Below are 12,552 nucleotides of genomic sequence, written 5' to 3'. Positions count from 1 at the left end.
TGAGAATGGCTGGTCTAACTCTTACTGTGTTGGAAAGTGAAGTTTAAATTTACTGCTAAACATCTGCACCTTCAAAAAGGTATAACAATCGTTATTATTTGAAGTCGGTTATAAAGGTTAATATCTTAATTATGTCTTGTGAAGAAATGATTACATAGCTATTAATATACCGACAAGTTATCGATACTGTCATCTGAACATTTTGTCAAGCCCTAGCGTAAAGTAACAGTTTATGTTTTTACACAAAATATTTTAAATTATTGAGTAATATGATAAAATATTAGCACACAAAGGAAGAAAAACTTATAATCAACTGTATAAACCGGCTTCTTACACTTTTTATGCTGTTAATTTGACAAAATATCGTTAAGAAAATTTCGCTCGGAATATCATTATTCCTCTGAAATAAGTATTTGCTAGGTTTATTTGGCCCCGTGACACTGAAATCCGGTACACTACAAGACACTATCTTCATTGTATTACTTTATCAAATAGTTTTCTTCCGAATTTGTGTATATTTTTCAAATTGAAAATTACGGTGATACGCTCTTGGCCGCGGCCGTCGTCAAACTCAAAAATGGTCACATTTTCTCATTTGTAGTCTGACTCTTTCGCACTCATGCGATGTTCATATACGTGATGGCTTCCCTTTCGCACACTTCAGCTGTCTGTCAAGCGCGAGCGCGAAAATGACAAGTCTGTGGTTCTTCAACCAGAAACGTCACTTTTGACACTGACAGATCATAACCGTATCAAATCCAGATCAAACTCATAACCCGTTATAACAACCAGAATACTGAATAATTTTACGGTTTAGACTCACTTGTTTTAAGTCATCAAGTCATATTCAATGTTAGTATGTCTCACCAGAATACTCTTCAAGGACTCGGAAACAAATCATTTGCCTATACCTATGTAATACTTACTTGAAATAACGTATATAATTGTTCTTGTAGGTTTAAATAAGTGTCCAGTTGTGGTTTAGATTAAATAGGCTAAGTAGTTAGTGGTCATTTACATAAGTACCTTAGTGCTAACCGCAGCTTAGGAATATTTTTCCAAAAGTCCGTATTTCTGTTTTCTCGTGTCTTTGAATGCAGTCTTTGTTGCTATGTAATAGAGGCCAATTTGGAATACACGCTACATAAACGTTGGGCTTAACAATTCTTTAGCTGGTGATGCTTGTTACATAGGTACGAGTAACACACACTTTTTGGAGGTAATAAAACCTAGATATTATTTATGTACTTAAGTACATGTTACCTTAACAGTGTATCTACCTATTGATATCAGAATAAAATAATGCTTATAACTTTTTTTAACACACAATAAATCAATAAAGTAGGTACACTATCCCTTAATTAACTGTAGATAAATACTTTTCAATCATAGTCAATGTCAAGTCTCTTAATCAATTCTAAGCATAGGTCCTATAGGTCCATGATTCTAAGTAAGTAGGTAGGTACCTATGTAATAGAAAAATTAGTTCCCTGTTAAATCAAATTATAGTAATACTTCAAGCTTTGTCCCACAGGTACTTGTATATAGGTAATAGTTAAATATAAAATACAAACTTATGATAGTTATGATATATTTATTAATTGTTTATTGTTTCTTGTTACAGCAATGTCGGCCGATGGGTCGACGACGGACATCAATGGACTCCTCAACGATACAGGTGAGAATATTAAAAAAAAACTAGTCATAATTTCGTATTTCATACTAAAGGAATTCATCCGACTTAATTAGTCGTTTAATTTAATTGATATAATGTAAGTATGTATTTTGATAATTAAATTGTTAATTTTTCCGCCATCTAGCGACTCATAGTGTAACTGAAATGAGATGTGAGCTTGAGTGGGTGCTTGTGTCATACTAGCACGTAGTTTCGCTAAATTGCGCTAGATGTAGTCCACGTGACGCTACGCAAGAAGTTCTTCAATTCATCGCTAGGTGGCGCTAAACTCAATCTTGCAATTCACTCTAAGATCCACGCATAGATGGCGCTAGTAAAAACGTTCATAGCAGAATGTCGACCGTCTGCGTTCATAGTTATTAATAACTACACAGAGATGGCGCTACACTTAACATATTCAATTCAATGGGTAATCAAAAATATAATTATTATTGATTAGTAATCAAGACGTTTAGGGTGGTTTAGGTATGTATTGAGTACAATAAGTTTCGTTCACAATCGAAACTGAATTGGGATAAAATGATAATTATATTTTTTTAGTATTTTTTACAACAATATGAGCTTTTGTGTAAAATAAATGCGATAAAAATACTTACTTAGGTACATTAAGTTTCCGGCAGCAGGTCAAGAACACTGCCTGGAAAAAAATATCTGGCACAGATTCATTTAAGTAGGTACTTACCACAGACATACAATTCCCGCTCGCGCTTGACAGACAGCTTAAGTGTGCGAAAGGGAAGCCATCACGTACATGAACATCCCATGAGTGCGAAAAAGTCAGACTACCAATGAGAAAACGTAACCACTTTTGGCTTTGACGACGGCCGCTGACGGCCAAGAGCGTATCACGATAATTTTCAAATTGAAAAATATACACGGATTAGGACGAAAAGTATTAAATAAAATAATTCAGTGAAGATGGTGTCTTGTAGTGTGCCGGATTTCAGTGTTACAGTGCCAAATAATCCAAGCAAATACTCATTTCAGAGGATTTATGATATTCCGAGCGAAATTTTCATAACGATTTTTTGCCAAATTAACAGCGTAAAAAGTGCAAGAACCCGGTTTATAAAGTTCATTACAAATTTTTCTTCCTTTGTGTGGTAATATTTTATCATATTAGTCTATAATTTAAAATATTTTGTGTAAAAACATAACCTGTTACTTTACGCTAGGGCTTGACAAAATGTTCATATGACAGTATCGATAACTTGTCGGTATATTAATAGCTATCTAATTATTTCTTCACAAGACATCATTAAGATATTAGCTTTTATAACCGACTTCAAATAATAACGATTGTTATACCTTTTTTAAGATGCTCTTGTTTAGCGGTATATTTAAACTTCACTTTCCAACACAGTAAGAGTTACATTAAGTTAAGTCTGCAACCATTTTGATAGCACACGCAGTGCAAGTATTATTTATACGTCATAATGTCGTAGAATTTTAACGTTTAAAATAACACATTTGAAAAAGTAGTCGATAAAGCAATCAAACATCGACAGATTATTAATATGTTGTAACATGACATCACTATTTTTGATCTCACATAGACAATTTACGCACACACTTGCATTTCTTTTTTGGTCGCACTTTTGAAGATTGACAGTTGTTACAGTCATATTAATTCTATGGTACTTACTTATTTATTACTTTATTTTAGACAAATTTTAGGAAGTGCACTTTTATTTTATTTGCAAATCTGTGACATTGACAATGCATTGACATCGCTTGTTTCGTATTTATGGTATTATTTTCTTGCCGGACAGACCTAAAAAGGAGTCCATATAGTACCGTAATAAATAAATACTTACATATTGCTGATTATCAGTAAATGTTGTCCAATATCTTCTCCTGCAGTTCGCTCGATCCCCGGCATCCTCTTTTTATACCTTTTTTCTACCGGTCCCAGAGCCCGTACCATTCTTTTTATACCTTTTTTCTACCGGTCCCAGTGTCAAAACTGACATTTACGCTATCGAGAACGTAATTTACTTTCTATACATCTCTTTTGCACTAATATGCGAACTACAGTACGAACGAGATGAATAGAAAGTAAATTACGTTCTCGACGGCGTTTCTGTCAGTGCCAAACTGATGGTAGCCGTACTGGGCGGCACGTTTTGTGTCTCATTTTTCACATACCTACCGCGATAGGACATGCCTATGTTAATACCTGCCATGTGTAAATCAGTGCTTGTTATGTACGTCACCCGACGAAGACCTATGACCTATTGAGTAACTACATAGCTATTAAATAATTGGATTAATTGTTACTACCCCGTGAACGACCCATTTTGATACATACACATGTATATGTAGAATTGTAGATTATAGGTAGCGCACTATTTACATTTATTTATAGTAAGTAAGTACCTAGGTAACAAAATGAATTGTGACGTTATCAAGATAACAATTAAGTATTAATTTTGGTTATCAAATAAAGATTAAACAAATTATTAATGCATTTTTATACATATCGTATAACATTTAACTTTTTAAATTTTCTTGAAATTTTGAGAATTAATGTGGTTAAAGTTGGGCCAGAAATCATACTTACGAGTAAAAGTACTTAGGTATCTGAATTCACTCAAAGCAAAATGTTGCGTAGCGTGTACTTAGGTGTTGCACGACGGATCCGAAATGTATGGGAAGATCCGCGGATCCGGATCCAGATCCGGATAATTTCATACATTTCGGATCCGGATTGCACCCTAGTAGCGTGGAAGATTTACCTACCTACCTATTTAGTTTTTAGTAACTATATACATAGGTATAGTATAGGTGTCCAATAAACTAGGAACTACTTATATCTACCAACCATTGCTGAATGATTTATAACAGACAATTTATAGCAGTATAGGTACAACTTATATAGACTTTAGAGAACTATTCATTTGTTACCTACTTAGTGTTTACTAGAACTCATTCTGCTCAATAAATCTAAATAGGCATCAACACCTACTGGTTATTAGGAACAATCTATATGTCTTTGTGAATTATTGTCCACAATTACCGAGAACATAAATGTGAACATAACTCACGATCTCATTATGTTCTTAACACTTGTACAACTAGTATAAGTTGGTATCTGATTAAACACACCTGTAACAGGTATAAAGCTCACAGATTCTGGTTTTCTAAGCAATGGACTAAGTCATGATGTCATAGACTTCACAGAGTTTCCAAGTCACGGTGTGACGCCAAAGTTATGCGTTTTTATTCACGTGAATCGTATCCGGTTTTTTACTCACAAAAGTTTGTTTTGGTGTGACGTCTGTTAGTCGTGTATAAACCAAACTTGACAACGTCAACGTGGAGAACAGTTTTGGGTCACAACAACTTCATCGTAATGCGTAGTATCTAATGGCCATATACGTACCTATGTACCTACATGGCATGGGTTTTTCTTCAAGCCTGGGATAGATAGGATAAAGTTGTATATGGAAAAATTTATTGTTGGTCATTTTATAACGTTTACTATGGATTGCATTTTTCTGCCCTGCGTTTGCCTTTCGATCATCGAACGAGGATAGCAAGATGAAATACCAATTTCCGGGTGTAATTAGGTTCATGTTTCCCTTTACGCTAAAGCGTCTGAATTTCTTACATAATACAAGCAATGTAACGCAAACGTGGCTCACAAAACATGTATTTTCAACAATTAGTGCTAACCTGCCACGTGGAACAGCGATAGTCTATTGTTCTAGAACTGCGTCAATAGCCGAGATGTTTCAATAATAATTTCAGGAAAGCAAAACATCCATCGGAGTTTGGTTAAGATGTGTACGCATTGATACGGAGCTGCCAAAAACAAGGCATTGATAGGATACCTACTCGTAATATTAACTGAGAATATCTTAGATGCTAACTTTGAGTTGTAGTTTCCAGTTGGACTCACAAGAACCCAGAATTTAGTGTCACCTCATAACTTATACTCTCAGGAAGGATTTACTTGTGTTTTCTACACTCTTTACTGAATCTTTAACATGGAAAATAGTAAATACATGCCTAAACAATCTGCTTCCAATGTTGCTAATGAAGTATTAAAAAGTAAATGCAGTAATATACATACCTACAAATGTATAGGGTATGAGAGAATCTACTTTCATGACAATCCTCATCAGCAGTCCTACCATTTGTCCTGTTTAGTCAAACATATAGGTATTAGGAAGTCCTAATCCTATTTTTATTTACCTATGAAATTATTACCTCGGTATTATTTCAGAAAATATTGGCAAAATTACCGTATTTATGAGTTATACATATGCCTATAAGTGTTTTATTAATGGGTATATGGCTCATTTAGTGACTTATCTACGAGATTTAGCAAGATCGCTTCAGGTTAAAGGTATGTGAAGAGAAAATATTCACTTGAGACTTTTTAGAGATAGGTATCCTACCCTTAAAACGATTTATTTCAATCTCTGACTTACCCGGCAACTCAAATGGAAATAGTTATTTTAACAACTTAAGCAAACTATCGATTTCCTGTATTTATTTACCCAATAACTCGAAATTTCTCAAACACTGCAACTTGTTATTTATAGTTGGCTAAACCTACTGAATAATAAATTCTTGGTACTTAGTTTATTGGGCTATTTGGTAGAATTGCGTTGTTAACCAGTTGTAGATTTGACACTGCTACTATTACCTAATAGTACATTAAGTACTTTTCGAATAAATTGCTAGAAATAACTGACTCCCAGCTGAAGGCCCGGCCCGATCTAGCGTGAGTCATCCATCGGATTATTTATTTTATACCTACTTCAAGATATTGGGTTGCTTAATTAACAAAGCGGGAAGCTACGGTTCCTTAACCCACCAACGATCAGCAGCTGGCGTTCACGAGGCTTCATGAAATATCTCCGTTAACCACTTTACCGTTATTGCCCGGAAAGAACTTGTTGCTGGCTTATGAATGGTTTGTGGTATAGGTATCTGTGGAGTGTGTGGTCTATCACTTTACGATCCATGGTAGGTAATGTAGGTATCTATTGTGGCGAAGAAAACAATTTCAAACTTAATGAGGATGCGGTTTTTTTCACAGAAACTATATTACGTATAAAGTACTACATAAAATTGTTAGGTATAATAAGAATAATGGAAACATTTACGGAAATAGGAAAAATATTTTCCCTGAGTCACAACGGCAAATTATCCAAATGATTAATTCACCACGCAATGGTTGTTGTGTTAATTATTTGTCTGGGAGTTAATTGTGCGGCAGGGACATAAAAATGTAGACAGTTCTGAACCTTATGTGTTTGGTATAGGGTCTAAACATGTATACATATTTATGCCTTACCCAGCATCCGTGTGACTGTAAAGTGATATTGTCACTGTAGATAATTAGGTGGTAAATTGGTGGTGGGTAAATTAGGTAGGATCGAGTGACACGTCAGCACCCCTAGCACATGATTGGCGCGAGATAGACTACCGGTCTTTTTCTAACCGTGTTAATAAAAGAGGGACGGGTAGTCTATCTCGCCGCGAGATACTGTCGCGCCAATCATGTGCTAGCTCGGCAGGACTTAGTATAAGGTGCCGCACTTGCCTTTGCAAGTCTATTGCCAGGATAGCACGTACCGAGTAGAGCCATAAGTGTACCTATATCACGGGATTTACAGGTCTTCTTATTATTGTTAGGTATTATAGTGGTGAAATCAATACCTAACGAATGTAAATATGTCCCTACTTAAAAAATAGAATACTTCAACTAATTCTTGTGACCCAAACCAAAGTCAAATAGTATGACACTCTGTTTTGAAACGACGTATTAGATGTAGGTACCTACTGATTAAAAACAGTAATGTATGTCAATAAGGTTAACGTCTTCCATACAATCCAAGTAAATATTTAATTTGCGCCATTAGATTCATACCTAATTCACTGATATCAGACGCAAATTTTATTTTATTCCTTTGTTTGTTGAGTCTTCCTGAATCTGTTGTTCTGGGTCTATCTGATTTCCTTAGATAAGTGACGTAAAATCATAGGATATAAATAGCACTTGGGCTATTTTTACAACTAGTTTAATATGAAATGAAATACGCAGCTAAGTGAATCTTAATTAAGATACAGAAGTGGTTAAGTATTTGCGTCTCATCTTCTTCCTTATACGCATAAAGAAGATCTTTTGTATTAAATTATGTATTACTGTGGCACGCTAGCATACCTATTAGACAAAGATTATTAGGTAAGTAAATGTAAGGAAGTAAATCAAAAATTTAGCACTTCACTTGTTAATAGCACAGAACAGAGTAAAGTTCACTTGTATGGTTGAAACAATTAAAGTCGACGAGTATGAAATGCAAGTCCTTAAACTACCAATAAGCCAATAACTATTATATAGTCTGTGCGGCAATTTCACAATATTTGAGGCATCTTAACTACATTTCGAGGATGTAAAAAAACAACCCCAATTTACGAAATAATCAACCTCATCTTGGCTTTTGGCTATGTAATAGTAAACTTAGTAACGTAGAACTTGCTAACTATGTAAACAAACCGCCATACTAAAATTGACACTGAATGTCAGTTTACTAGTAACTTTTGTTTACATAGTTAGCAAGTTCTATTGAATGACACTTTAAGTTCATCTATTCAAACAAAAACAAACTTATTAAAGTCTATTTTTTTATTCGGTAGACTGAAATGACAGTTAATAGTATGAAATGACATTTCATGTTCATACAATTAGCTGTCCTATCAGTCTACCGAATAAAAAAATAGACTTTAGTTTAGGATATAGGTCACACATGTCTTTTACAACGTTAACATCTGTCCAGGCACAAATAATAACTATTTAAACGAGCTGACCTAAATTGCGGGAGGTCCGTATATTTAGAAAAATAACCATCGTGTAGATTCATAATTTCATAATTCATAATTCTTTATTGCAACCATGGTATTACAAGGTGTTCTTATGTTAGTTAGTACATTCATGGACCCTACTAGGGCGTGGCAACATTAATAACTATTTAATCTAAGTATAACTAATATATAACATAATATTTCCAACAATTCGCATAAAAATTAAAACAGTTAAGCACCGTCTAAAACTAGAGTTTGAGCTAACTGTCCATAAACTCTTGTAGAGTATATGGACATTCAATCATTAGGTATGATTTTAGTTTATTTACGAAGGTTGGGTAGTTTGTTATTATCTTTATATTCTGAGGTATTTGGTTATATATTTTAATTGACATAGATAGATCATAATAGTCTAATTTGGTCAGACCGTGTTACTAATTACTAATTACACAACGTCAGGTGGTTTCTACGCTTCAGGTAATTTCGTCTGGACTCGTTCTTTTGTCTCTTGTATTCTAAATAGTAGCTAAAACAATCGGACGGCGACAGCAGCAGCATTACTGTTGCAACTTTCCTACTATAGCTTTGACGTGGGTTACGGGTGCTGCACTGCGGCGTGCACTGCCTATCTCCTTGATGAAAGTGACGGGTTGAACGGTCTATTAACATTAACCTTTTGGACGCCAATGACCGATATATCCGCACCTTAGGTTCAACGCCAAAGACCGATTAATCGGTCACAGACCACAGCAACATCGACCTACGTGCATATACATAAAGTTCAACTTCAGTTTTGACACTTCAATGATGTGGCGTTTGAGTGACAGCTTTTGTGTTTGACACGGCGTCGAAAAGGTTAATAACAACAGTTAATGCGGCAATGTCAGCCGGGCAATTTAAATATTGTTATTTTTAACTTACCGTCATTTTACCCGACTTCGTTTAGTGACGGAAATAATAGACTAGACTATGTTGTACCTAGTTTGGAAACTATCTAAAAAGTGCAGCGGTGAGTTTACGAGATGTGGTTTGACCTAAATGAAGTGGCGCCAGGCGCGTTGCTACACCTAGTACCTATAAGGTTTCACTTTACTAGAAGGAAAACTAGGGTTTTTCCTAGTCTTGACATTAACAGACAGGTTATTATATCCGTGTGGCCTCAATAAACAACTGATTTTCCTTACAACATTAAAGGTCTGAAGACCTTACAACATCAAATGAATGCCTATAGGCGTTTAAGTATAAGCATCATTTTGCTCTAGAGGTGTCACACCTTTAAAACCTGTATGTATACTCATACTACTTTTTTGAAGAATCACATACTGTAATTCCTCGAGAAAACCTCGGCAAATAGTTCATTCCACAGTCAGAGCGTTCGCGGATGTCAGTAAACTTTAGGTAACAGTAACTTAAACGTTATAGGGGAAACTGCACTGAGGTGATTGTCACTACACACCAAGCTACGATAAAAACAGTTATGTTTTAAAGCTTCCTCATCTGCAATCGTCACTTGTGCAGGTGTCAATGTTATGTTAGGTACCGTTCATAATTATGTCAGAAAGGTTTTATATAACAGCTACGAGTATGTAAGGGTTACACGTGGTCACTCCCCGCAAATTTTTTAAAACAAAAACGAACAATATTAACAATTTCAAAAACACTCACTAGTTCTCACTAGTTTAAATTAGTTTATTTATATGCCGCCGACCTATCAAATGTGTTAATCAATACCTGACCTATCTCTGCTACCTGTCAAACTAGATGCCATCATTAGGCACATACATAATATATTAATTTAAGTAGTTTAAATAAACATAAGACTCACTCACGTATAGCTGATACCGGATATCTAAACTAGACTTGTCTGACGAAATGAGCTTACTGACACAAAACAAGCGCAAAGCTAAATTTCTCCAAACATCGTTAACCTATGATGAAATACCACCACCTCATTACAACCATTATCTCATCGTGTGGATTATTCCGCGTGTTATCTGGGGTCAAGTGGTGTTTGTTCGATCTCGCCCCCCCGTGGCTCGTAATGAACGCTATCTGTTGGCTTTCCGTAATACCCGTTATTTAGGTTGCGTAACTGAGCTATATTCGGGGTATTTGACACTTCGTTGAGGTTTCAATTTCGATGTTGACGTGTTTGGTTAATGTCGCTAACGAGGTGCTATTATAGAGCTTTTAGATGATTACATTTTGTTAAACTGGAACCGACCACCGGGTATTTGAACCAGAAAAGAACACTGAATGCATACCGCGCAAAAAAAGTTTCGGATCGCAGTCTTCTCGGTAATAGGTAATAAAGCTTGTTTTAGATAGGATAGGTCAAAATAACCAGTTTATATAGCGATAGCTATGTAAATTTTATTGCTTTGAAACAAAACCAAACTATAAAATAAGCTTATCTATTCAAATATTGTTAGTGAACATGTCTTCCAATAGGCCATATGGAGTTACAACGGACTTCCTGCATCATCCGAAATAAAACCAACATTGCCGCCCCCGCCATCTACCGCGATGATCAGATAAAAATGGTGATCCATAATGTGTTCTGTGTAATTTAAATATTGTTAGTTACCGTTACCACCCGCTGTCGTGCTAGTGTCTAGTATGATAATATGGTTGTTGTTACATGTCGTTTATCGTTTTTTTATCCACAGCGATAAAAGACGTTAACGTGACCACCATCGCAATAAGCTCTTCACCGTCACCATTGACTTACGTTTGCAAAATACTTTAACAATGTTAATGTTTGGAACATTGAAGTATAATGTACTACGTACGTTAGTAATAATAGCTCAATGGTTTGGAATTAATTGAACGTGCTCGTAATCTGCATGCGACAGCCACTCATTAGCTAGTCCTAAATTGACAGGCCGGCCTAAAAATTGTCTAGTAAATTTTAGAACTGTTGTATATTGTTTTTCAAAATTCACCTAGGCTTCACGTAAATAATAACATGCACAAACGTCATCCTCATTTACCGATTGGCGTAAGATAACATCTTCGATATCATATTATTGCCAAATTTGGTCAATTCTGGTAATCAAAGCATTGTTGTGCTATCAACCAATGGTTCGATTCTGATAGGATCGTGCGTCAGTGACGACCTTTTCTCGACAAATATTTACTACCAGCTTATCGCAGTGAGAAATAAACCAGTGTTAGTACCTATACAAAATAGTGTGTTAACATTCTTGATAAACATTTATATTTTGTAAGGGTAAAAACACCAGAGCACCATTTTAAACAATATTTATTAGGGAATCACAATAATAATCAGAGTTTTGGACTTAGGTAATACGCGACGCCGATCACGCGCAAAAACCGATCTCTAGATGACAGACGTCATAGTGTTGCTCTATCCCCGGTTCTCGTAGTGATGTCAAGACCGCTGTTTGACGATGCCGCCTTTTAGCTCGGCCATCGCCTGACCCGACCAGCGCCCCGCAGGTCACTGTCATCAGTGCAGCCACTGAAGTCTGCCACAGCCAACGCAGTCGCAGCAAGCTGGGTCTTCACCAGGTGGATGTAGCCTCCACCAGTTCAATATTCTGCGAATTGAACAAGCACCTTTTACGCTCAGCCGATATACAAGCCTTGGTCCTTTTGAGTAATTCGACTCGAGTTCCGTTGAAACGGTCTATTTCGTTATTGTCAACTTACACCAAGATATTTAGTTCTATTTCAGACGAATTGGAGTAAGGGCTTAAGCCGACTGAACCAAATGTAAGAAAGCATGACCAGGCTAGGTACCAAATAATCCGTGGTATGAGAGGTGTTAGGATATGCAAGTCTGCTCAGCACTTGCTTGAAATACACAAAAGGCTTTAATTCACGTGCATATGACACCAAGAGGATATAAATACCAATTAATTAATTATGCAAAATAATAAAATATTGCGATGAGCGTGACATCTAGCGGCAGGTAGATAAACCACCCCCTTTTTTTGTAACACCATCTAACATAAATTATTTTCTTGTGAATAACGTCATATAACTTTGAGGGATTTATTAGATTTTGATAA

General features: G+C 35.7%; 1 protein-coding gene across 3 annotated transcripts in view; it reads left to right on the top strand.

Annotated features, from left to right (window-relative positions):
* The window catches only part of LOC134649628 (uncharacterized), a 297,644-nt gene that overhangs the window by 161,444 nt on the left and 123,648 nt on the right, over positions 1–12,552 (top strand). For all 3 annotated transcript variants that reach the window (XM_063504461.1, XM_063504462.1, XM_063504463.1), the window contains exon 2: positions 1,625–1,678. In XM_063504461.1, the coding sequence (XP_063360531.1) occupies positions 1,625–1,678 (54 nt within the window). The remainder of the gene's footprint in view (positions 1–1,624; positions 1,679–12,552) is intronic.

Source organism: Cydia amplana, chromosome 7 (genome assembly GCF_948474715.1).
Source record: "Cydia amplana chromosome 7, ilCydAmpl1.1, whole genome shotgun sequence".
In the NCBI taxonomy this organism is placed as follows: domain Eukaryota; kingdom Metazoa; phylum Arthropoda; class Insecta; order Lepidoptera; family Tortricidae; genus Cydia; species Cydia amplana.
This window is presented reverse-complemented; position numbering and strand designations above follow the sequence as displayed.